This window comes from Lissotriton helveticus, chromosome 2_1 (genome assembly GCF_964261635.1).
Source record: "Lissotriton helveticus chromosome 2_1, aLisHel1.1, whole genome shotgun sequence".
NCBI lineage: Eukaryota > Metazoa > Chordata > Amphibia > Caudata > Salamandridae > Lissotriton > Lissotriton helveticus.
In genome coordinates, this window is record NC_136059.1 from 1,838,876,529 (window position 1) to 1,838,902,512 (window position 25,984).

The following is a 25,984-nucleotide window of genomic DNA, read 5'->3' on the forward strand; positions in this document are numbered from 1 at the left end:
CCACTAATGAGGACAGCGTCGGCCTGGTGGTGGGGTGGAAGGTGCCGCCCTGGCAGAGATGTTGTTCTTTTCAGAAGAGGACCACACCCAGGGCTATGTGCTTTTTATTCACACCCCTATGTCGGCCTGGCGTACGCCGGCCCATCCCACTCTACTCATGCTTACGGGGGCGTGACAGGCAACTTTTCCGCAAGGACCCCCACCGGCTGGGGTGACATGGTTGCGTCCACTGTCCACTACAGTCCATACACCAGAGGTGTATGTCGCAATGGATATGGATGTGTTCTGGATACTAAAGTCTGTCCAGCACTTCGCCGCTGCTCTTGGTATAGTGTACTTTTCCAATCATGGTTCTACTGCATCCTGCTTGCCTCCTCTCCCCACTTTCATCTATTGTGTGGCAGAGGTGCCATGACATTGATTGGTCATGTCCACGGCTTGCCTAGGTTATCATTGTAAGTTGTTCAATCGTGTCTTGTGGGTGGGCATGTTGTTGTACATGTTGGTTGTTAACTTGCGACATGTGCATTGCCAGATTTGTGGATTACATGGTTGTGAAGTTGAGGTGAGTGGGGTGTTCATTGGGAACTTGCCAAGGAGCTGTGCATTTCCCTGGGTGCCATCCTGGGAAGGCTGGTTGCTGATGGAATGTCAGAGGGTGAAGGGGTCATGCACACTGGCTGTGTATTTGGATGCAACATTGGTGAAGGACCCACTGTGTTCTGTTGTAGCCTGCACATAGATGTGTGATGTGTGCTCCATGTTGCACTATTTGTGTGCTGTGTCACCAGGAGGCACAGGTGGGACATGTGTGCAGTGGATTCCCCCCAACACAAGCGTGCATCCGGCTATGGCATATGGTCCTTGCTTGCTCTTCAGCAGTTCATGCGCATTGTATTGGCCGTACGGGGCCTGGGGTGCCATGGTGATGGCGATGTCGGATCACTGAAACAATATCGAGGACAAAAGTATAGAACTACCATAATATCGAGTAAAAAATATAGAATGCCAAAATATCGAATTCTTATCTCCAAACAGTAAGTGCAAAAATATTGAATCAAAAATATTGTGGTAAAAAATATAGTTAGTCAAAATATCGAATTTTTTAAAATGCTTTAAAGTAATTAAAAATTAATGAAATAATAAATATAATTAACTTAAACATACTTAAAATACTCTTTAAATTAATAAATAATTAATGTAAGTTAAAAAAACATACACATTTATTTGTTAATACATATATATATATGTGATCAAGTCTGGGTTTCCCGGACGAAACGCCTCATGCTGCTGGCCGTTACGGAATAAAGCACTTATTTTGCAACTTGACTTGAAGTGGTCTGTACCTGTTCATCGTCCGTCCCTGTGAACTTCAGGATTGTGATATATATATATATATATATATATATATATATATATATATATATATATATATATATATATATATATATATATATATATACATATATATATATATATATATTCACTGAAAAAACCATAGGTTATAGACCATATATAGTTAGGAATTAGCATTTAGAAAACCTTATTTTACTCACACAAAACCATTGAAATTCCATATATAGTTAGTTGCACTAACTATATATCGCGCACCCGCAATCCACTGCTGATGATGTCACATATTACATCATTCATGACATGGTCAGTGACATCACTGATGACATCACTGATGACATCATCTAGTGTCTGTGTGTTTTTGTAAAGTTTAAATACGTTTTACATATTGAAGAATGACTGGATGGATGGAAGACTGAGTGTGTGTGTGGCTGGCTGGGAGGTGTGTGACGCTCTGCATATCAATGTGTACTTGTATCAGTGATTGTATAAGAGAGTAAGTATGTGTTAGTATATGTGTGAAAAGTATGGTGTTCTGTGTTTAACTATAGATGAGGAAATCGAAGTGTGATTGATTCTTCACAGGACTGACTAGGTGTATGAGTGCATATGATAGTGTTCTAATAATAACTGACTGTATGTATGAGTAATTGTATGGGTGAATGAGTGAATGTGTGTGTAGACGTACGAATCAGTGAGTGCGTATGTAGTAACTGGTATTGGTGTGTCATGATGTCATCAGTGATGTCATTTGAGATGTCATCAGTGATGTCATTTCAGATGTCATTAGTGATGTCATCAGTGATGTCACTGAAGTATGGTGTTCTGTGTTTAACTGTATAGATGAAGAAATGGAAGTGTGATTGATTCTTTACAGGACTGACTTGGTGTGTGAGTAACTCCATGGATGAGTGGCAGTGTGTGACTGTCTGCATAGGTGTATGAGTGCATATGATAGTGTTGTAATAATGAGTGACTGTATGTATGAGTGATTGTATGGGTGAATGAGTGAATGTGTGTGTAGACGTAGGAATCAGTGAGTGCGTATGTAGTAACTGGTATTGGTGTGTCATGATGTCATCAGTGATGTCATTTGAGATGTCATCAGTGATGTCATCAGTGATGTCATTTGAGATGTCATCAGTGATGTCATCAGTGATGTCACTGACCATGTCATGAATGATGTAATATGTGACATCATCAGCAGTGGATTGCGGGTGCGCGATATATAGTTAGTGCAACTAACTATATATGGAATTTCAATGGTTTTGTGTGAGTAAAATAAGGTTTTCTAAATGCTAATTCCTAACTATATATGGTCTATAACCTATGGTTTTTTCAGTGAATTTTCAAGGTTTTGTAAATGCTAATTCCTAACTATATATGGTCTATAACCTATGGTTTTTTCAGTGAATTTCATTGGTTTTTTAACAGCTAATATCTGTAGCTGTAAAATGTATTCTTCTTTAAATCCAAAAATATATTTTATATGTTTATTAATAATTATTTTTTTAAATATTTTTTTTTCTTCGTTCCCGCTTCGCGAATCGGGAAGCTTCCCGTTAGCTGACCTTGATGCCGCGAAATAGACCGCGAGCCGGTAAACGTTTCTTTACCGCAACTGCCGCGTTAGAAAACAACATCGTGACGCCTCCCGTCCGCATGACGTTTCGCGTTGTCGCGTGATACGTCATATGACGTGCTACGTTAGCGAACTGGTACGCTTACCGGGTCGCAAAGCACAGGTTTCTGGAAGCAAACCGGGAGGCCCTGCAAAGTGCTTAACGTAAACACAGCAGGTCATGTGACTTGGTAATAACACTTTTCATTGGTTCATTTCACTTTTGGTTTCCTAATGATGTAAGACTAGGTCATATAATCTAAAATGAACACTTTTCATTGGTTGAGAACTATTGTTTTTCCCAAATGATGAAAATCCCTCCTTCTTTCCTCACTCTGACTTTCATCATTGTGAGAGAAAGACCCTTTGTTACCAGTGAGCAATGGCTTCTTTAGTAGCTTCAGCTGGTGCTTCCCCACCACCTCCACCACATCCAAGGAAGAGTGGACCACCTGCTCAAGTTATAATTCAGCAAGAAGAGGAAGAAGAGGAACAGGACGACGAGCACGAAGAGAGGCACTTTTTGCCTGAGGAGCCCAGGACGTCTCACCAGAAAGAAAACTTCATTTGGCAATTTTTTTAAATTCCCAAAGGTCAGAAAAAAGTAAATGCAAGATACGTAACTTGCCTTATATGTCAAGATAGACTGTCCAGAGGGACCGACAAAAAATACAGTTTCGGAAACTACACAATGCATCGCCATATGACTAGGTGGCATCCTAACAACTACAGTGCTGCACAGTTTCGTAACGACCTAGATAATCTCCCTATTATGGCCAGAAGATCTGTTGTACCGGAAGTAACGGGACCAGAGGGCAGGGAGATGGTGCAAAATATTCAAACGAGATTTCATGAAGTAAAACACGTCTGCGTACATTGCAATGGATTCATTTGCTACGGAGAAAGAAGCATCACTCTGATCAACAGAGCTATTGACTATCATATGCAAGTTTGTACGAAACGCCCCAAATAATAAATACTTTTTTTTTGTTTTGTTGCTCCTGTTGAGCCCTTTACAATGAATCGTTTTCATTGCCCCCTGCAAGAAAAACCCCCAAAAATATAAAACTGTTCAGAAAAATTCAAAAAAAGTAAAAAAATAATCAGAAAAATAATAAAAAAAATATAAAACAACAAAAACAATAAAAAAAAAAGTTCTTTTCAGAACTACCTCCCCATTATTAAAAAATTGGTACAATATTTGGAACTGTGCCAACCTCTATTTCTCGTAGTTCGCTTCCCAGTTCGCTCACCGGTACGCGAACCGGAAGTGAACCAAAAATTTTTTTTAAAAAAAAGAACAGTAAGTATAAGGGAAGGAAACAGACACTTATGTTAAAAGAAAGACAGCTATAGGGGAGTAAACTAGAGATACTATTACCCGTAATCCACTGCTGATGATGTCACATATTACATCATTCATGACATGCTCAGTGACATCATCAGCAGAGGATTGCGGGTTTTTTGGCAACGTGCCTTATCCACGGTTTAATAACGCTGCCTTTTGCTTTATATAAGTTTTCAAATTGTATGAAATATATACCAATAGGTCGTTATGAACCTTTAGGTAGTGCTTTTCTTCATGAGGTCTGGTCGCTTCCATACACATACAGATGTTTCAAAGATGATCAAGAAGTTTATCTGAATGGAGAGGAATGCACTGAGACGCCAGATCATTCACTAATGTGTAGGCACATACAGTTACACGGTTCATGCAACAAACACCGACCAAATATGGCTTGCGTGTTGCAAGGCACGCCAGTTCCTGCTATCATCCCCACGTTCAAGTTGTTGGAAAATGGTAGTTATTTGATGCTCAATAATGAAGATTGTTCTGGGTTAATTAAAAGTATTCCTTTTATCGTAACAGTAAGTGAACGGGTTATTTGCTGCAGAAATGTTCTATTTCCTCCCACACATGAACATAGGGAGTTTTCAATCTGGCCACAAATACCAACCTTGGGAGCAGATTTCAACGGCATGGCAAGAATAAGAGCTCTTTTGTCTCAGAGAGAGGTGGCCTTGAGTTCGGCCCGTGAAACTTTCGTGCTTCACATAGCGAACACCCGTACAGAGGTGCAGACCCTTTTCAATACAGATTCGCCTTTCCATTTCAGCAAGATGGTTCGGACTATCTTTAACGCGTCCTCCACAAAGGGCCTGGCGCACTTTTTTAAAGTTGGTACCAGTGGTCTCGTGACTTCATTTGAGAAAATCTTTGGAGTCATCCCTGCTTTCTTTCATTCTATTTTTTTCCACTGTGCTTCGTGGATTCCCATTTTTACTTGCATTACCAGCGGACGCTCTTGTGCTTTTTTACATTTTTAAATATGGATGTCCCTCCTGTGCAAGCTCCCGCCCTGCAGCTGCTGACACTGTTCCGCAATCGCATGCTAGAATATTATGGCACAATGCCGTTGGCGATATTAAGCACGGCATATGGATTATCTTTTCGATTCTCCTACTTCACCTGTGTCCAGCCTGTATTTCACTGCCTGACCTGTGATTTCGATTGGGCCATTGATTTGTGTCTCTGCGGACCGGTTTCTCCTGACGTCGACTTTAATCAGCTGATGACTCCTATCATTACTCACGAGTTGGTTTGTCCTGGCGAAAGGATTATGGCTGTGGCATTGATGCATGGACTAATTGGTCCCTGGAATTTACTGGCGGCAACACAGTCTTTCTTGGAACAGAGCTTTCTTGAAAACCCACCGAGCTGTCCTCTGATGGTGATAGAGGATCCGGTGCTGGGAGAGCACGTATGTTCTTTTCTGCTTTTAAATTGGATGGCTGAACTCTTTTCGGATGAAGACGGTGACTTCCTATTGGAGGCTGTTGCAGCTTATTTTGCATACACAGTTATGTCATAGACCTTTTTCATGTTTGATATGCTGAGTACTAGCATTTCATTGACAATTCATTGACTTATTTGTCAAGTTTTTATTATTTAGCTTGCCTATTGGCTTAAGACTCGATAAAGTACTTGGCTGTTTTATTTTTCTTTAGCATTAAATTTTCCTAGTTTTTAATGTTTTACCTTGCGGACCGTCCACATATAAAGTTGCAATCTGCTCTCATGAGATGGCACTTCTATTATCTTATTCAGTTCGTTTCCGGATCATGGGGAGGTGTCATCTAGGTCCTGGATATCTTTACACCGTGTTAAGTTAGCATGGGCTCATTACCGGTTTAAACGCCATTTTTCCTTTTTTGCAACTTCTGCACACGACACTTAGTTGTTGCTTTAGCTTTCAACCTAGTAGTTCATCGTGGTTTACATGAGAATAATATGTTATTGCTCTACTATCTGCTTTGCTTGTTAAACTATATCTGTACAGCGAGTGCTGAAGTTTCAAGAACAACACGATACAGAATTGTTATGAGGTCTGATCTCCACGACTTCATACTCATAACATAAGTGCAGCTTCTGCCAATTCTGGGCATGAGGCGGGTTTTATATTGCTTTGCCGAACACACATACACAACAGTTGATGCAGTTCACATGAAGAGAGAGCTGGTGTATGCTGATGTGATTCCTTCAAATCTAAGACACTAAAGTATGGGCACGCCCTAAACCAACACAAACAGACCTTCTTAGCAAATAATATAATATGTGTATTAGGGAGGGTGAGATATAAGCAGCCGCGGGCCGTGGAGGGAGTTACGGTGGGGCAGGGAGGCGGGGAGGGGGAGGGGCAGGGTGGAGCCCTCTCCACCCTGCCCCTCCCCCTCCCCGCCTCCCTGCCCCACCGTAACTCCCTCCACGGCCCGTGGCTGCTTATAAGTGTTGCTAACTCTTATTCATTTACAGCATGTTAACATACTGTCACCATTCGCTTTTTATGTACTAGTAACTATGCTGGTAATTTTGCTACTGATAATATGTGTACTTGTATTATCTAAGATACTACGCCTGAGAAGACGGCATTAGTAAATAAACATTTCAAATACACATGTGTTCTTCTTAACTCCATGTTCTGGTTTCTAAGAAATATATAACGACCGACTGTTCATGAGTTCCACGTATCCTGAGGTACTATAAGTTCATATTCTGGATTGTCTAAACATTGAGAGTTTGTTATATCCAATGTGACACTGTACCTAGCTTGCTAAGGGGTTTTTGATTACTAAGGTGAGTTTTGGGGCACCCTAATTCGCCGAGGTTCCAATCCTCTGTCCACAGTTCTGTGTGAGAACAGAAACCCTGCGACAGGGGCACCCCCGACCCTTGCTGGAGCTTCATCACACTTGCGATACAACTCCAGCAATGCGCCACCTTTACGGCACAGATACATCACGCATCTGTGCTGTTTTTGCCCCATGATGCGCCGCATTGTAAATGCAGCACACCATAGGTGACGGAACAGCGGCACAGAATGACTAACACATCCCTGGTGATGCGCCAGTCATCATAAATCTATCCCTATGCTTCTTATCTTGTTAGAGATGAACCGCCATATGTATCATCAAAGTTTTTTGCATTTCCTAAATAGCGAACTTTAAGGAATAAATAGCGATTCTTTACCATTCCTAGTTTGCGATGAGCTATTTGCTAATTACAAATTACCCATTCATTTCCTTCATTTCCATAGGGCGGTTGGACTCACTTTTAGCTCGAACGGCTGAATGGATTTCCACGAAACTTGGCAAAATTGTAGGGACTGGTAGCCCGATGTGCCTTTGCTATGTCTCAAGATATATGCTCCAGTGGTTTTTACGAAAATTAACTTTGAAAAATATATATTGGGCTACATTGGCCTATATATATGTTGGAGCCCAAATGTAGCCCAATGTAGCCCAATGAAGCCCAATGAAGCCCAATGTAGCCCAATGTAGCCCAAAGATGGCCGCCAGAGACAAAAAAAACAAATGTAGCCCATATATCAGCCAGATGTAGCCCAACTATAGCCCAGTGACAGAATGACCAATCAGCTTCGCAAACCTCCGTTACGCGAAGCGGAGCGCTGTTACAGATATATATCTTTTTTTGAACGTTAATTTCTCAAAATCCACTGGAGCACATATATTGAGACCTAGCAAAGGCACATCGGGCTACCAGTCCCTAATATTTTACCAAGTTTCGTGCAAATCCATTCAGCCGTTCGATTATTATTATTATTTATTTTTTTGCCCCGCGGGGCCCTTTTAAAACCTCCACATCAAACCTAGGGGGTCAGCGAGGATCTACTATGCCCCCTTATGGTCATTTGCCCCTTCGCTTTGGCCTCCTCTTGTCTCTCGATCCTACCGAGAGACAAGATGGCGGCCGCTACGGACTGTTTGGAATGTTTACAGACGCCGGAGAACCAATCAGCTTCGCTTCACAAAGCTCCGTTGCGCGAAAAGTACGCGTACTGGAGCGCTGCCCGGTCCGCTGTTACAGATATATATCTTTTTTTAAACGTTAATTTCTCAAAATCCACTGTAGCACATATATTGAGACCTACAAAAGGCACATCGGGCTACCAGTCCCTACAATTTTGCCAAGTTTCGTGCAAATCCATTCAGCCGTTCGGGCTAAAAGTGAGGCCAACCGCCCTATGGAAAGCTCAATGTTAAAAACACGTTTTGGGACCCCCCTTTTTTCTCGACCCCCCCCTGGACGAACCCCCCCCCAATTTTCAGGGGCTGCTCAGAAACAAAATGTGCCATTTTCCTGAAAATTTCAGCCAATTCCGTCCACAAACGCCAAAGTTATTTGACATAGAATTTTCAAAAATCCCATAGAGAAAAAATCCTAACTATATATACCTACTGGCGACCGCCAGTAGGTAATATATTCACTGAAAAAACCATAGGTTATAGACCATATATAGTTAGGAATTAGCATTTACAAAACCTTGAAAATTCACTGAAAAAAACATAGGTTATAGACCATATATAGTTAGGAATTAGCATTTACAAAACCTTGAAAATTCACTGAAAAAACCATAGGTTATAGACCATATATAGTTAGGAATTAGCATTTAAAAAACCTTATTTTACTCACACAAAACCATTGAAATTCCATATATAGTTAGTTGCACTAACTATATATCGCGCACCCGCAATCCACTGCTGATCATGTCACATATTACATCATTCATGACATGGTCAGTGACATCACTGATGACATCTCAAATGACATCACTGATGACATCACTGATGACAACATCCAGTGACTGTATGTTTCTGTAAAGTTAAAATATGTCTTACATATTGAAGAATGAGTGGATGTATAAGTGTCTGGATGAAGGATTTAGTAGGTGCGTGACTGACTGTATGAGTGAGTGATTAAATGTGTCTCACTGAATGCATGGGTTAGTGACTAAACTGTCTTAATTTGTGCATCATAATGTCTGTTGTGATGTAAACTGCTGCATGTGTTGATCATTAGCTATACGAGAGGCTATATGTGTTATTGATTGGTTGCCCAAATATTTGTATGGGAGATTGAGTTTATGTAGGGGTGGCTGGGAGGTGTGTGACTCTGTGCATAGATGTGTGAGCAGTTGATTCACTAGGTGTTTGAGTTCAAGAGTGCATGTGGAAACAGCTACATGGGCAGTTGACTGTGTGCATGAGTGTATTGATGAGTGAATGGATATCTCAATGCTACATGTCATAGTAAGTACATATGTAAAACACAGTACATGTGAGAGTTGGCATATATAAATAACTGTGCATGAGAGCCACTGAATGTGTGAGTGGTTGTATGGATCATTGTGAACTTGTATCAGGGATTGTATAAGAGAGTAAATATGTGTTAGTATATGTTTGAATAAGTAAGGTGTGTATAACTGTATAGTTGAAGAAATGGAGGTGAGATTGTTTATTTGCATGACTGACTAGGTGTGTGAGTAACTCCATGGATGAGTGACAGTGTGTGAGTGTCTGTATACACTGAGTGTATCTAAGGTTATATTAGAGTCTGAAGAGGTTTATCGTATTAGCACAAGAATGATGTCAAATGAGATGTCATCATTGATGTCATCAGTGATGTCATTTGAGATGTCATCAGTGATGTCATCAGTGATGTCACTGACCATGTCATGAATGATGTAATATGTGACATGATCAGCAGTGGATTGCGGGTGCGCGATATATAGTTAGTGCAACTAACTATATATGGAATTTCAATGGTTTTGTGTGAGTAAAATAAGGTTTTTTAAATGCTAATTCCTAACTATATATGGTCTATAACCTATGGTTTTTTCAGTGAATTTTCAAGGTTTTGTAAATGCTAATTCCTAACTATATATGGTCTATAACCTATGGTTTTTTCAGTGAATTTTCAAGGTTTTGTAAATGCTAATTCCTAACTATATATGGTCTATAACCTATGGTTTTTTCAGTGAATTTTCAAGGTTTTGTAAATGCTAATTCCTAACTATATATGGTCTATAACCTATGGTTTTTTCAGTGAATTTCAATGGTTTTTTAATAGCAAATATCATACACTGTCGAATGTCAAGTACGTGGTAAGTAAAACATTTTCGTGTTTATGCACACTGATCTGCTTTGAATGCTGCCCCCCACCCCTCATTTCTATTAGGAGTACTCTCTCTTTGCAGATAGTGAAGGGTAGTTAACGCAGGCCTTTGCCCCCGTTGTAATCCGTCGTGCCTGCTTCTCTCTCCATTTGATTGATTGTTCTCTTTGGTTCATTCTCTATTTACAAACAAGCACAGAGTCGCAATACTCTGTTTAGTCTTTGCAGATAGCGAAAAATCGTGTAAAAAAACAAAAGGAATCGAGCAAAATCAGTAGGCCACTAATGGGATCTCTTTTTGACCTCGCTAAAATAGAAACATTAGGAACAACCTGTTGAAAATAGCAATGTGTATGTACATAAGCGGCGTTCATTTGTGTTCACAGTACCCCTTGTTGATTGTTTGAATCGAGCATTGAATTGTTCGAAGTTGGTTCTCTTAAGGATCTTCTCTGCCTGCAAACGAGGAAGAATAGGAATATTCTCTCTCCCTTTGCAGATAGTGAAGGGTAGGTAACGCAAGCCTTTAACACGTCGTACCTATTTCATTCCTCATTGATTGATTGATTGTCCGAACATTGACTGTTTGGGAATTAGTTCTTTTTGGAGGTATTCCCTGTTTGCAAATAAACGTAGGAAAATCTTTGCAAGTAGTGAAAGGGTACGTAATGCGGACCTTTCTCCCCCGTTGTAATCTGTCATGCCTATCTACTCCCCACTGATTGATGCACCTGTTTCACCCGGACCATTTACTAGAGATAGGTCATCTGGCCCGACCAGAGAGCACCCCTAGTGAAAAGGACATATGCAATAATAACGAAGTGATCACTGTATCCTGTTAACAGAAACTTTAGCATGAAACAACCTGGAAAGAAAAGAATAGGAAAACGAAAATCAGTAGGCCACTGATGAACTTTTTATTAAATAACAAACAAAGAAACGATAACAATACGTAATGATAAAACCTATTATTGTCCTAGAAACAAGAAACGTTAGAAGTAAGCCCGTAATAAGAAACCTGAAAACATCGCCCCTCACTGCCCCAAAACGTGTCTGTCCCACCGCCTGCCACGGCCAAATAATGGCAAACTGGGAAAGATAGAAGTCAGCAGACATCCGCCCCATTCTAGAAACTTCCAAAGGGCAACAGGTTTTCGGCTACGCCCAGCCGGAAGCAACACATATAAGGCGGGTCCTGCTGCCACGCCTCGGCCAGGAGATCATCATGTAGGGTGTAGCCGGAGGAGAGGCCGAGGCCAGCGGGACCCGGCCAGGGGGATTGACAACACTGGAGAGTTTCAGGGGGGGGAATGTCCCTGTCCTCGACCCTCCCCTCTCTCTCCCAGTCCGGCCGCGGTGGCCCTTGAGAGTTGCAGGTTGTCCCTCCACACTCTCTCCCGGTCCGGCCACCAACGGCCGGGGGCTGGGGCCGACGGGATCCGGCTGCAGCCGATGAGCCAAGGAACCCATTCATGGGGCCAGAGCAAAGGGCGTCCGGCCGCCATCCACCGGAGGTGCGGCCCAAAGACGGACGGGACATTTCTTCTTTCTTTTATAATGGCTGCGACAACACTTGGGGGGGGATGTCTTGCACATGCCTCCGACCCCCCCCCCCTCATTCTCATCGCCTGGTCCTACCATAACAAATGTCAAGCGAGACGCCGTGGGGTGCACTGGGAGGGAGAGACGATGCGAACAGGCCTCTCCCGCCTCCCCCGGTGGAGCCTTCCCAGCTGCACCCTCAGCTCCTCGGGCCCCGGAAAAGGGTTCTTCCACTGTGGCAATGTTGCAACGTCTCGCCCGGCAGGGTGGAGCCCGTCCGCTCATTTGACCCCGCGATCGCCAGTAGCTACCGAACTCTCAAAATGGCGGTCGACCTGGCAAGAGCGGGCCCAGCATAAAGAAATGGCCCGGTCACTGGTTGACTCCACCACCGTAGTCCTCCACGACCTTGAAGATTCTAGAGGAGCCGCGGGAGTCTCCGACCCCCGCAGACACCCCCGATGGGGAATGACTGCCATGATCGCCCGTGGAGTGACGAAACTGTATCCGCGGGACGTCGGCGCTCCCATGCTGCCACCAGCCTCAGTTTGAATGACTAGAATCCTGCAGACCTCAGTTCCGGTGAAAGCACAGTGTGACCCGGTAGGAAAAATTGTTGCACCCCCTCCCCTTTTTGACTGATAGTTCAAACCACCGATCCTTTCCTTTGCCCTTTTACCGGAACTATGGACTGCCTCCCCCTCTTTTACATTTTCTAGAGAAAACAAAACATTAACCACTACATTAGCATAGCAGTTGACACCAGAACTGTTTTCAAATTGAAAACCAACAACATCTTCAACAGAATCCTTTTTGTTTCTGCTGTGACCCTGCTACAGCACAGGCATTGTCCCCAGCAGTAATTCTGCAATGCCGAAAAGTATAGCTGTGGTGCCTACTGGACTCACTCACCCCCGCGGCGCCCCACGCCGTTATTTGCTGGGCGGCAACTTACTAGACATCACCTTCGTGACATCCAGATTTCAGCGCTTTCTGCTGCCTTGGAACTATTCGCACAACAGACCGCTACTGACAATCCACCCCCCGGGACGCCCCACACCGGATACCCAAATCAGTGCGGCACCCAGGAAACATCTTCTGAATTTTCATAATTTGAAAGAACTAGTAACATGTCCTCATCAGGAATTTCCTCATGAAAAGTCTGCAATGATGATTCTTGTAACTCTATGGTCTCCAAACATTCGATAAATTCGCCATCAAGAGATTGATCAAAAAAATCATTCAAGTCGTCTCCTCCTTGTGAGAATATTTCATTATTGGTGCTGTCAATTTCAATAAATGTATTGGATAATTCAAAAGAAATTGCCACGGTCTCTTCGTTGTTTAAATGTTTTTACTGTTTTTGTTTTGTTGTATATATTTATAAGATATTAAAGTTTTATAATCCTACTACTTTGTTGGAGTGCTATATATTTTTAATATGACACATAATTGTAAAAACTTTGATGTACAAAGAGTCATCCCTGGAATCTTCCGCTTCAGGCTCGGTCCCCTCCCCAATCACAATACAGGATGGTTTTCAGATAGTAGGAACACGTGTGGTGTGACGGATCTCATCGGGTGTGGGCCTTGATCTACTATAACTCCTTTGAAGAGGGGTGATTCTTTACAGCTGGGGCCATAAACTACATCTGCAGGGCTAGCTGATAGCCTGGACAATCGGACACAGAGGAAGAGGAGTGTCAGAGGGTGCGGTAGTGAATAGGGCGAAAGGGAGGTGTCGGGCGGGCACAGAGTGTGATTCTCAAGGAAGAGCAGCGCAGATGGGGGGAGGTTTATTGCCCATGCATAACACAGAGAGCGGGGGTGACCAGTGCCTGGGGAAGATGCTTGCGAAGGTGGGGAGCCATGCTAAGGATCGACAGCGTGCAGAGAGTGGGTCTGGTCAAGGCATCTAAAATGGCTGCCGTGCACGACAAAAGTGTGGCATTTCAAAAAAGGCAAGATGGCGCAGACAATGTTTTTCAACACTTCCTCATTTCCTTCGAATCGAACGTTAACAGACGTTGGTGCATATTACCAAAGTTAAGCGATATTTATCGCTAACGATGCTTAGCAACGAATTTTTTACCGCTAAGCATCGTCAGAAATTATCGAAGATAAACCTTGCTATTATCAAGGTTTATCGCAAATGCGATAAAAAACGGCCGCAATGCATGAATATCGCTAAAAAGTCAGCGATATTCATGCATTACCGAGCTAATGCTCTTAGCCATGTTATCCACCTCCCATTGGATAACATGGCTAAGAACTGCTCAGGGCAGGTGTTAGTTTTTGGAGATATTCGCGCTTAGCGCGAATATCTCCAAAAGTTGGTAATAGGAGATAGATATCTTGCATGTTGTAATGCAAGTTATTGTGGTATATGGAACTCATACCATAATCTCTCAGGAAAGCAGAAACTGATCCTTTTGGGACCGCCTGAGAAGGCCTAGGAGGTGAGGGGTACTCTACTTTGCCCCCTTTTCACGTTCCGAACTATTTTTTTTTACTGTCTTCTGTAATTACACAAAATGGCAGCGATAAGATGCATCAGAGACAGACAGTGAGAGAAAGGAGGCCGGAGATGAAGAAGAGATGTCAAATACACATTGGAGATAATATAGTGGGAGAAGGGAAGTAAATATGAGTAAACTTACCATGTAACATAAAAATGTTGCACTCTATACTATAAGTCTCATTTTATACTACAATCACTTCGCTACAACCTCATAAATTAAAAATAAAAATGAATAATGTCTCAAACAATTTTTGATTTCTAAATATAAATTTATTCTTCTGAATTTTCAAAATTTGAAAGAACTAGTAACATGTCCTCATCAGGAATTTCCTCTTCAATCATCTCATCTGGAATCTCCTCATGAAAAGTCTGCAATGATGATTCTTCTAACTCTATGGTCTCCAAACATTCGATAAATTCGCCATCAACAAATTGATCAAAAAAATCATTCAAGTCATCTCCTCCTTGTGACAATATTTCATTATTGGTGCTCTCAATTTCAATACATGTAGTGGATAATTCAAAAGAAATTGCCACGGTCTCTTCATTGTGAGCCATTTTATTTTGAAATTGCTTGCTGTAAATTGCAGAAAAAAATAATCACTTTCATTTATCGTTTTTAGTAATACATAATATAAAACTAACTTTATCAAGTATTTAGTATAACAGAAGGACTGTAAATAAATAACAGAAAACATTTTTCAAATTATCTTCAAGTGTACAACATAGTTCCCCTTACAAATTAACAACTCACCTTTTTAAAAGTAGGAGAAGTGTTAGTACTGTGTAAATCAAACACCAGCAATTGACCACCAAAAATTCCTCACAAATGTACCTCAGACAGTAGTATCACAAAATGGCTGTGGTTTCCTCTCATTTTAGATATATACATAACCAATTAACTTTCATCACACACAAATACAAAACCAAAGTAACATTTTAATTGGTTCTAAATTTCAACACTTTCAAATGTGTTTTCCCCATGCAATTTTCCATAGGACATTTAGATACGTCTACAGCCTGAATGGCTGAACGGAATTACACCAAACTTGGCAAAATGGTACATCAAACCTAAGAGGTCAGGGAGGATCTACTATGCCCCCTTATGGTCATTTGCCCCTTCGCTTTGGCCTCCTCTTGTCTCTCGATCCTACCGAGAGACAAGATGGCGGCCGCTACGGACTGTTTGGAATGTTTACAGACGCCGGAGAACCAATCAGCTTCGCAAAGCTCCGTAACGCGAAAAGTACGCGAAGCGGAGGGCTGTTACAGATATATATCTTTTTTTGAACGTTAATTTCTCAAAATCCACTGGAGCACATATATTGAGACCTAGCAAAGGCACATCGGGCTACCAGTCCCTAAAATTTTGCCAAGTTTCGTGCAAATCCATTCAGCCGTTCGATTATTATTATTATTTTTTTTTTTGCCCCGCGGGGCCCTTTTAAAACCTCCACATCAAACCTAGAGGGTCAGGGAGGATCTACTATGCCCCCTTATGGTCATTTGCCCCTTCGCTTTGGCCTCCTCTTGTCTCTCGATCCTACCGAGAGACAAGATGGCGGCCACTACGGACTGTTTGGAATGTTTACAGACGCCGGAGAACCAATCAGCTTCGCTTCACAAAGCTCCGTAACGCGTAAAGTCCGCGAACCGGAGCGCTGCCTGGTCCGCTGTTACAGATATATATCTTTTTTTGAACGTTAATTTCTCAAAATCCACTGGAGCACATATATTGAGACCTAGCAAAGGCACATCGGGCTACCAGTCCCTACAATTTTGCCAAGTTTCGTGCAAATCCATTCAGCCGTTCGGGCTAAAAGTGAGGCCAACCGCCCTATGGAAAACTCAATGTTAAAAACACGCTTTGGGACCCCCCTTTTTTCTCGGCCCCTCCTTGACGAACCCCCCCCAAATTTTCAGGGGCTGCTCAGAAACAAAATGTTCCATTTTCCTGAACATTTCAGCCAATTCCGTCCACAAACGCCAAAGTTATTAGACATTGAATTTTCAAAAATCCCATAGAGAAAAAATCCTAACTATATATACCTACTGGCGACCGCCAGTAGGTATATATAGTTAGGATTTTTTTGAATAGGGATTTCTGAAAATTCTATGTTGAATAACTTTGGCGTTGATGGACAGAATTGGCTGAAAGTTTCAGGAAAATGGCACATTTTGTTTCTGAGCGTCCCCTGAAAGTTTGGGGGCGTTTCGTGAAGCAGGGGCCGAGAAAAAAGGGGGGTCCCAAAACATGTTTTTAACATTGAGATTTCCATAGGGCGGTTGGCCTCACTTTTAGCCCGAACGGCTGAATGGATTTGCACGAAACTTGGCAAAATTGTAGGGACTGGTAGCCCGATGTGCCTTTGCTAGGTCTCAAGATGTGTGCTCAAGTGGATTTTGAGAAATTAACGTTCAAAAAAATATATATATCTGTGACAGCGTCCCGGTTAGCGTCCCGGTTCGCATACCAGACGCGCAACGGAACTTCGCGAGGAGAAGCGGATTGGCTCTCCGGTGCCTGTCAATATTCCAAACAGTCCGGAGCGGCCGCCATCTTGTCTCTCGGTAAGATCAAGAGACAAGAGGTGGCAATAACGAAAGGGGAAATGAATAAAAGGGGGCAGGGTAGACACCCCCTGACCCCCTAGATTTGAAGTGGGTGGCTGAAAAGGCCCATATAAAGCAACAACATTTTTTTTTTTTTTCGCGGGTTAAGCGCCTGGTTCGCGCACCAGATAGCGAACCGGGAAGCGGGACCGGCATCGCTACAGGAGTCCACCATCTTGTGTTTCGATAGTATTTATACACAAGATGGAGGGCAAAGAATGTTGGGAATGGGTAAAAGGGGGCATGGTAGACACCTTCTGACCCCCTAGGTTTACTGAGGGTGGTTGAAAGGGCCCATATAAATTTTCACGGGTTAAGCGCCCGGTACGCGAACCGGGCAGCGCTCCGGGAAGCGCAACAAAGAGAAAAAAAGAAAGACAGGGTATAAAATTTTTAGCAATTTTGTTATAAATGGAAGGTAGTTCCGAAAAGAACTGTTTTTTTATTCTTTTTCTTTTTTTAAATTTTTTTAATTAATTTTCTGAACAATTTTTTGATGTTTTAGGATTTTTGAAAACTATTTTGTGTTTTTTTAGTGTTTTTTTAGGGGAAATAACAAAAAAGCAGGGTTTGAACATGTCTCAACAGGAGCAAAAAAAAATAAAAAGGATTCATTGTTTTCTCTTCTTGTTGCATTAATCATTTTCTCCAGCTCGGTTAATCAAAGTAATACTCTTCTCGCCATAACAAATAGTTCCTCCACAATATATACAAACTATTTTGTAGTTTTCAAAAGGAGTTTGAACATTGTGGATCATTTCTCGGCCTTCTGGTCCGGCGAATGAGCTTTGTCCACTGGAGGAGCTGAGGATGACATTTGGGGGGTTGGCAGCAAGATCCCTTACTTGTGCTTGGGAAAGATTATTAGGATGCCACCGCTCCATGTGGCGAATCATTGTATGATTCCCAAAGCTGTATTTCTTGTTGGGGTTGCCACGAGAAAGTACATGTTTACATATCAAACAAGACACCTGGGGTGCATTGACCTTCTTTTGTCCAGGTGGAATTTTAAAAAATTGCCATATGTAGTGGTCTTTAATATGGCTCTGCCTTGGTGTTTCTGGCAGGAACTGCCTAACTTGTTCTTCCTCCTCCTCCTCCTCTTCGTCCTCATTATCTTCCTCTCCACCAAAGTCCTGTGTTGGAGGTGGTCCTTTTGGTGGTGGTGGTGGTGGTGGTTGCTGAGAAGCACAAGCTGCAGCTATTACAGAAGCCATTATCAAAAACAGGTCTTGCTCTCTGGAAGTAGAAAGTAAGAATGAGGTAAAAAGGTGGGGGCTTTCATCATTTTGAAAAAAAAAATGTCTGAACCAATTAAAAGTGTTATTTTCAGGTCACATGACCTGTTACGCTTATGTTACGCGCCCCGGAGCGCTTCCGGGGCGCTGCGCGTCGCGCTCTGTAGCGCTCCGGAGCGCTTCCGGGTGCGCTAACGCAGCGCGTCATAAGACGCATCACGCGGCTACGCGATAGGTCACACGTACGCGACGCGTCACGATGTTGTTTTCGATCGCATCAGTTGCGCTAATGGAACATTTCCAGGGGCGCGAACCGGGGCGCGATCCAAAGTTACGCTAACGGGGCGCACCCCGGGGAGCGCACCGGAAGCGTACCAAAGCAAAAAAAATAAAAAAAATAAAATACTTTCATACATCCCAAAAAAAATATTAAATACATAGAAAAAATAGTAATCACACAGTTTAGTCACTATCCAATATATTTAGTGACACACTACAAATTAGTCAAGTAAACAGTCAATCACACTGCTACTAAATCCTCCATCCAGACACTTATACATCCACTTATTCTTCGATGCGGATTGCTATATATATATATATATATTCAACGAAAAAAAACATAGGTTTTAGACCATATATAGTTAGGAATTAGCATTTAGAAAACCTTTAAAGTTGATATTTTACTCACACAAAACCATTGAAACATGCATAGAAAATATAGTCTTCATTTTAAAGAAGAATATATTTTACAGCTATAGATATTTGCTATTAAAAAACCATTGAAATTCACTGAAAAAACCATAGGTTTGAGACCATATATAGTTAGGAATTTGCATTTACAAAACCTTGAAAATTCACTGAAAAAACCATAGGTTTGAAACCATATATAGTTAGCTGGATAATTTAATCATACAAAACCATTGAAATTCCCATATATAGTTAGTTGCACTAACTATATATTTCGTGCACCCGAAATCCACTGCTGATGATGTCACTTATTACATCATTTATGACATGGTCAGTGACATCACTGATGATATCACTGATGACATCTCAAATGACATTTTTTCAGTGAATATATATATATATATATATATATATATATATATATATATATATATATATTACCTACTGGCGGTCGCCAGTAGGTAGTTATAGTTAGGACCTAGTTTCCATAGGAAATCCGCAACATTCTATTGGGAATAACTTTGGCCCTGGTGGACGAATGTTTGCGAATTTCTCAAAGAAGGTGGCTAGGTCCGCTGCGCTCATTCTGTGAAAGTTTTGGGGGGATTGGTGAAGTGGGGGCTGAGATAAAAGGGGGGTCCCAAAACGTGTTTTTCCCATGTTATTTTCCATAGGACGTTTAGACACGGCTACAGCTCGAACGGCTGAATGGATTTATAAGAAATTTGGTAGAAAGGTAGAGTGTGGGTCGCAGATCACGCTTTTGTTTAAATGATGTAAATCTGTTCAGTAGTTGCTGAGAAAATTAAAGTTGAAATCAGTTATATATCTGTAAGCGAGCACGGGTGCGCGCACCTATGCGGGTGTGCGCGAGCGGCATTGTGATTTGCTGTTTAACGTCTGTCAACATTCGATTCGGAGGAAATCAGGAAGTGTTGTCCGCCATTTTGTTAGTGCGAGTGAATATATAATACAGAACAAAGGGTTAGTACATGGAAAGGGGAGAAGGTAGAGATTGTCTGGCTGGGTAGGTTTTCTAAGGGGGTACAGTATGGACCCTGAACGCGAAAATACTATTTTTTTTTGGGAGAAAACATTTGCGGGGTGCATGCATTCGGTCGCGCACCCCTATTTACAAGACTGTGAAAAACTATAGTGGTGAGAATGGAAAGGGAGCAGGGTGGAGAGTGTTTGATTTCTTAGGTTTCTTAAGGGGTTTATAAAGGATGACGAAAGTGTAAAAGTAGCTTTTTTTCACAAATAAGTTACGAGGTGCGCGCACTCGGTCGCGCACGGCGATCAAAAAACATAAGGAAAGATGGAGATAAATTACAAGTTTGAGTGTTTAGATCTAAGGTGGCTCTTAAAAGAGCCCTTGTGTTAATTGAGTTTTTGCTGAACTTATAAGTAAGTTCCGATGCAGAGTCTCATGTTACAGAGGAAAATTCTATTTCCCTCATCCGTGAAATGAACACCATCTCTCCGATAGATGCCTTCCATGTTGAAACGTAGGTTGTTGTTGTATATAGAACCCATGTTATATTCTCTGAGGAAAGCAGAAACAGATTTATTTACATGTTTCCTTGCTTTCTCAATCTGTGGACAACGTTCATTGGACCAATTCCATTTTTGTCTTTGGCATATATTTGAATACACCAAGACAGTTCGAGGAAAAAGTGACATCAATTGACGAAAGGTGTCTTTTAGAAGCATTTCCAGACCTACCCCTGTTAATGTGCCTAGATCATTGCCACCACAGTGCACAATTATCAGGTTAGGTTCAGGGAGATGCATAAAAGTTTTCACCAATGGTATCAATTGGTGACATCTTAATCCTCTTTGGCCAATCCACGTAATCTGCACATTTGGTAACTCAAGGTTACAAATTCGTCTGTTTGCAGCATATTTTTCACTCCAGTGAATATAACTGTGTCCTACAAGCCAAACCTTCATTTTCAAGGTAGATGCAGTAGTACTCCGATGGGTTCGTGAAGTGGAATGGCAAGTAGATGGTGAAAGTCACAATAAAAAAAGTGTGTGAGGTTTGGTGTTAAAGGAAAACTGAACATGATTGGTTAATTGATATACTTCAAGATTGAAGACTACGCTGTATGTTATAGTTTTATTATAAACAAACCATCTATTGGTCGTGGAAAATAAAGTAATGTAAAACAAGAGTGGATAGGCAGGTGTGTTTGGAGGGAAATTATCCTTTTTGCTTGGATTTAGAACGTTGAGATATGAACTTTTGACCTGTGCCTTCAGCTAGGTGCAGATTGAGCTATTACCATGGTAACAGCCAGAGAAGGCAGAGGGTGAAGGGTGACCGTTATGTGACTTATAAAATATTGAAAGGATAACCAAATGAAATGTTAATTTGATTATGAAATTGTGCGGGAACAAATATGATTGGTTGGAGAGACATATATGAGTGTGTATTGACAGGAAATCTATGCCATTATTCAAGGCTAAGTAACTAGAACGTCATAAGGAGTTGCAAGTCGCTCCCATATTGGCGCCATTTTGGTCGAGGCCAGGCAGGTCCAGAGTATAGTCCAATGTCTCCAATAACTAGCGGCAGGACCAGAATCCCTTTCGGCAGTTCAAAAGTTCGTTAGCGCCAGCAGAAAGAACAGGTAGCATGAACCATGACTCAAAGGCGAGGTAGGCAAAATCTTCCCTACCGGGTCAAGCTGAGGTCCCACCGGAGCTGATCAAGTTGGCAGTCTACAGTGTCTCTTAGTAATTCGGACAAAAACTGGCGTCAGCATGAGAGCACTACTATCCTGTGACAATGTTGTGGCCACTTCCGGAGAGCGGGACAGCAGGCGTATCCCTCCGCCGATGCACTGAATCAGCCTCCCTCACGGCACCAGATGTGGATAAGGCGGCGGACACCCGTGGCAGCGGTATATCCATGGGGGATAGTCGAGCAACAGTGGCGGTTGCCCCCATCGGAAGCCCGCGGGAGTCGAGGGCCAACGACTCTCGTAGAACCTTTAAAACTGAGAGGACGTCTTCAAGAGTGGGGCTCATGCCCGAGCAGGCAAGCATTCGAGTTCCATGGGAAGTCCAGAGCCGTTCTAGTGGACCAGGCCCAAATCCGGGGAGTCGGCCACCATTTTGAGCATTCCGCAGCAACAGCCGCTCTTCACCCCGGCCACCGGAGCGGGTCTCCGGCCATCCAACCAAGTGGAACGCCAATGGCAGTCCTGGTGCAGCCGTCCGGCAGGTGAAACGCTAAGCGTCGCCCTGCTGCAGCTGACCGCGGGGACGTGCCTTGGCGCGTGGTGTCGCCCCCGGGCTATTTGCACAACAGTCCTCCACCCCAAGGCCGCCACCTATGCTACCTCGACAGGAACAGCGTCATGCATTTGGATTGATGTTGCAGCAGGCTGCCATGTAAATAGTTATTTAATAAAACGTTTTACCCTGTTACTTTGCTGGTGTGTTGTATATATTTATAATATTTGCATAGGGTTTGTCGTTATTTTGGGCGGGGTGGGCGGCGGAGCCGAGCTAACTTCTCCTATTTAGTCAGCACATAAATTGACTTACTGGTGCGCATTATTTTGGGTGTACATTTGGGATATCGGTTGGGGTCGGGTTCGTCGTACTGAAATAACCCTTCAAGTTTCTTGTGTAGGCTACTCTCCCATTCACTAGCTCCAGAGAGAGTCGTTCCTAAGTAAGGAAAGTGCTATATTCTTTTTCGTCCTTCACATGCGGATACCATGTTCGGGCTTATTTTTCTCATTCCATTAACCGTTCGATCAACGCCTCAGTCATACAAAAAGCATTCTTTTATTGACCCAGTCGTGCACCACACATACGCATTCATACCGTACAAATCAGGGCCCATGCGCACATTCATACCATACAATCTTTCACGCTCCCAGAGATAGCTCGTACATATAATGTACCGTCTCACAGAGATAGCCTATGTTTACTCGCGTGGAACACGGTGCGGTTTAGGTCTTCTCCATACTTTAGCTGAAATTCCAATGTAACCTGCAGAAAAAGAAAAGAGGGGGGGGGCAGCGTTCAAAGCACATCAGCGTGCATAAACACGAAAATGTTTTTATCTACCACGTACTTGACTTATCTCTCTGAGATGCATTCCCTTGTGTCTCGGCAATGGTAGTCTGTTCATTACATAGATCGCCCGAGGGCGGTAGTACAGACCGCGCTTAGGAAAGGGTCAAAATCCAGGGGTATAGGAGTATGTAACAAGCGAGCCATTTAATTGAAAAAAATAAACGTGACAAACGGTTGCAGGATCAGTGAAGGTTGATTTTTTATTCGAAAGTATAACAGGATCAGTTACAATAAAATCGTCCATACGCACACCAAGGGCGAGTATCATGGGTAACATTACTTCGAAGCTTAAATAATACAATAATCAATAATGAAAAACCGACATCAACAGGGTTGTCCGTATGCCCAGTCAGTACCCTTCCCCGCCCGCCATGTGCACAAAGACCGCATACATCCCCCATAACGTCAAGGCTAAGTAACTAGAACGTCATAAGGAGTTGCAAGTCGCTCCCATACTGGCGCCATTTTGGTCGAGGCCAGGCAGGTCCTTTCAAGTGGTGTGGGACCTGCCTGGCTTGGGGAATCTTTCAAGTGATGTGAATGAGGAGCAAATTGTGGACCTCTTTAAAGACTTCAACCCACTACATGTCAAGAAATGTCAAAGCGGAATGAAATGCTTTGCATTTGTAGACTTCAGTTCGGCGAAGACCCAGCAGAATGTTATAAGTAAATGTCATGGCACGAAGTTCAGTGGGCGGTCTGTCACTGTGAAAGCTTTAATTAAGTTGAATGGCAGCAAGAGCCCCGATTATACCAGCCGCCCTGTTAATATGCCAATCTTGGAAAAAGTTCCTCTGTTGGATTGCAATGGCTGCAGTGATGGTCTTGGGAAACTGCTTCCGAAAACTCTGAAGGCCACGAAAGCTTGCTATGCTGTTTCTTTGGAAATGCGGTGCTGGGAGATGGAAGTTATTGAAGAGTTGGCAGTGGTGTTTTTTGTAGATTTTGGACGCTCTGCCACAGTCCTGGCTTCGTCATTACGAGCACTTGAAAACAAGACATTCTGGGCAATACCACCCTTGACGCAGCCCTTTATGCTACAAGATGGTGTCTTCCATACAGAAAATATTGTTGGCAGCATTTTGAAAGGAAAGATAAACGGCCTTTCTCCTAGTGAGTCTCACATTCTTATGTTGAAAATCTGAAGCCATCGTTCTACAAACTCTCAACCAGCCTTGGTTGGAAAAATCCTGAAGAATGTACAAACTGAAAACCAGTTTTTGTCTGCATAGCATCAGCAGCAACACTTGAGTCAGCTTTGTGTGAAGCCGCCATCTTGATCCAATCAATACTGTCCCCCCGCACACATTCAGGGACCAGGCCGCATTGCGAGGGCACCGCAGGACGTGTCTTCAGGTCAAACGGATTGTGGGACAAGGTCCAGAATGGAAGAGTCACCAAAAGGCTAAAAGTCCCGCCGGACCCCGGGAGCCGGCCGCCTATGTCGGGGGCGATCTCAGGCCACACCAGGGCAACAAGACTTGGGGAGGGGGCAGGAGCCAAGCGCCCCCTCCGAGTCCGCGCCACCACACCGCCCCTCGGGGGCCTCCGTCAAGCGGCTCAGGGAGGCACCGCAGGCAGCGGTTCTTCAGATCAGTGGCTCTCACCGGCAAGGCTCCCCTCCAACAGCAGCGATCGTTGGCGCTGTGGTTGCGGCCGGAGGCGGATGAGACGCTGTAGCCGCAAGAGCAGGCGAAACTCAACCGGCCGAGTGAGGCACTGTGCCGCAAGAGCGGGTGAGACTCAGCTGGCCGAGCGAGGCACTGTGCCGCAAGAGCGGGTGCAACTCAGCTGGCCGAGGGAGGCACTGTGCCGCAAGAGCGGGCGCAACTCAGCTGGCCGAGTGAAGCGCTGGGGTGCAGCTGAGGAACCTCCACCTGGGGAGGTGGGGGAGGCTCGTTCGTGCCGCCTTTCCCTCCCAGTGCACCCCACGCCGTCTCCTGGCGCAGGTATATGTGATGGTCGGACCAGGCAATAAGAGGGGGGGGGTCATCAGCAAGGCATTCACCCCCCCCACCCGTGGCTCGCTGGATGCCACCTCAGGGTGGATGAATGGGAAGGCCAGTATAACAACATCGTGGCCGTGGTGCTTCCGGGCCATCCACCCAACGACCTCTTCAGCCGATGGCTGCCAGCAAGACCCCGCCCTATACGTGCCTGGGCCTCGTCTTCCGGATGGGCATAGCCGCGGACCTGCTGCACAAGGAGGGACAGGAATAGCATCATGCATTTGGATCGATGTTGCAGCAGGCTGCCATGTAAATAGTTATTTAATAAAACGTTTTACCCTGTTACTTTGCTGGTGTGTTGTATATATTTATAATATTTGCATAGGGTTTGTCGTTATTTTGGGCGGGGTGGGCGGCGGAGCCGAGCTGTCTTGCAGACATCATGGCGTCGAGCTCGGTTCCTCTCACTAGTTTCATATTTCTCATGAGGGGTTGTTCCTAATGTTTCTATTTTAGCGAGGTCAAAAAGAGATCCCATCAGTGGCCTACTGATTTTGCTTGATTCCTTTTGTTTTTTCTAACGATTTTTATGTTATAGTTTGCTTGCACGATACAGCGGCTAGTCCGCATTTTATATATATGTCCTTTTTATTAGGGGTGTCCTCCGGTGGAGTCGGATGATCTACCTCTAATAAACGGTACGGGCTGAACCAACTACCAACAAACGGGGCAAAGATAGGCATGACGGATTACAAAGGGGACAAAAGTCTGCACTACCTATCCTTCACTATCCGCAAAGACTAAACAGAGTATTGCGACTCTGTGCTTATTTGTGAATAGAGAATCACCCAAAGAGAACCAATTCTGAACGATCAATGTTCGACCAAA

General features: G+C 43.3%; 1 protein-coding gene across 1 annotated transcript; it reads left to right on the forward strand.

Moving 5' to 3' along the window:
* The first annotated feature begins 521 nt into the window (after positions 1-521).
* LOC144820330 (tudor domain-containing protein 10-like) lies at positions 522-24,292 on the forward strand. The gene is made up of 2 exons (XM_078677901.1): positions 522-565; positions 23,623-24,292. The coding sequence occupies exons 1-2, from the start codon at positions 522-524 to the stop codon at positions 24,290-24,292; spliced, it is 714 nt and encodes a 237-aa protein (XP_078534027.1).
* The last annotated feature ends 1,692 nt before the right edge of the window (positions 24,293-25,984 follow it).

Coding starts and splice junctions, on each gene's coding strand:
- LOC144820330 (XM_078677901.1), top strand. CDS start 522: ATGTGCATTGCCAGATTTGTGGATTACATGGTTGTGAAGTTGAG. Junction 566..23,622: donor TACATGGTTGTGAAGTTGAG/GTGAGTGGGGTG, acceptor ATTTTGGTCGAG/GCCAGGCAGGTCCTTTCAAG.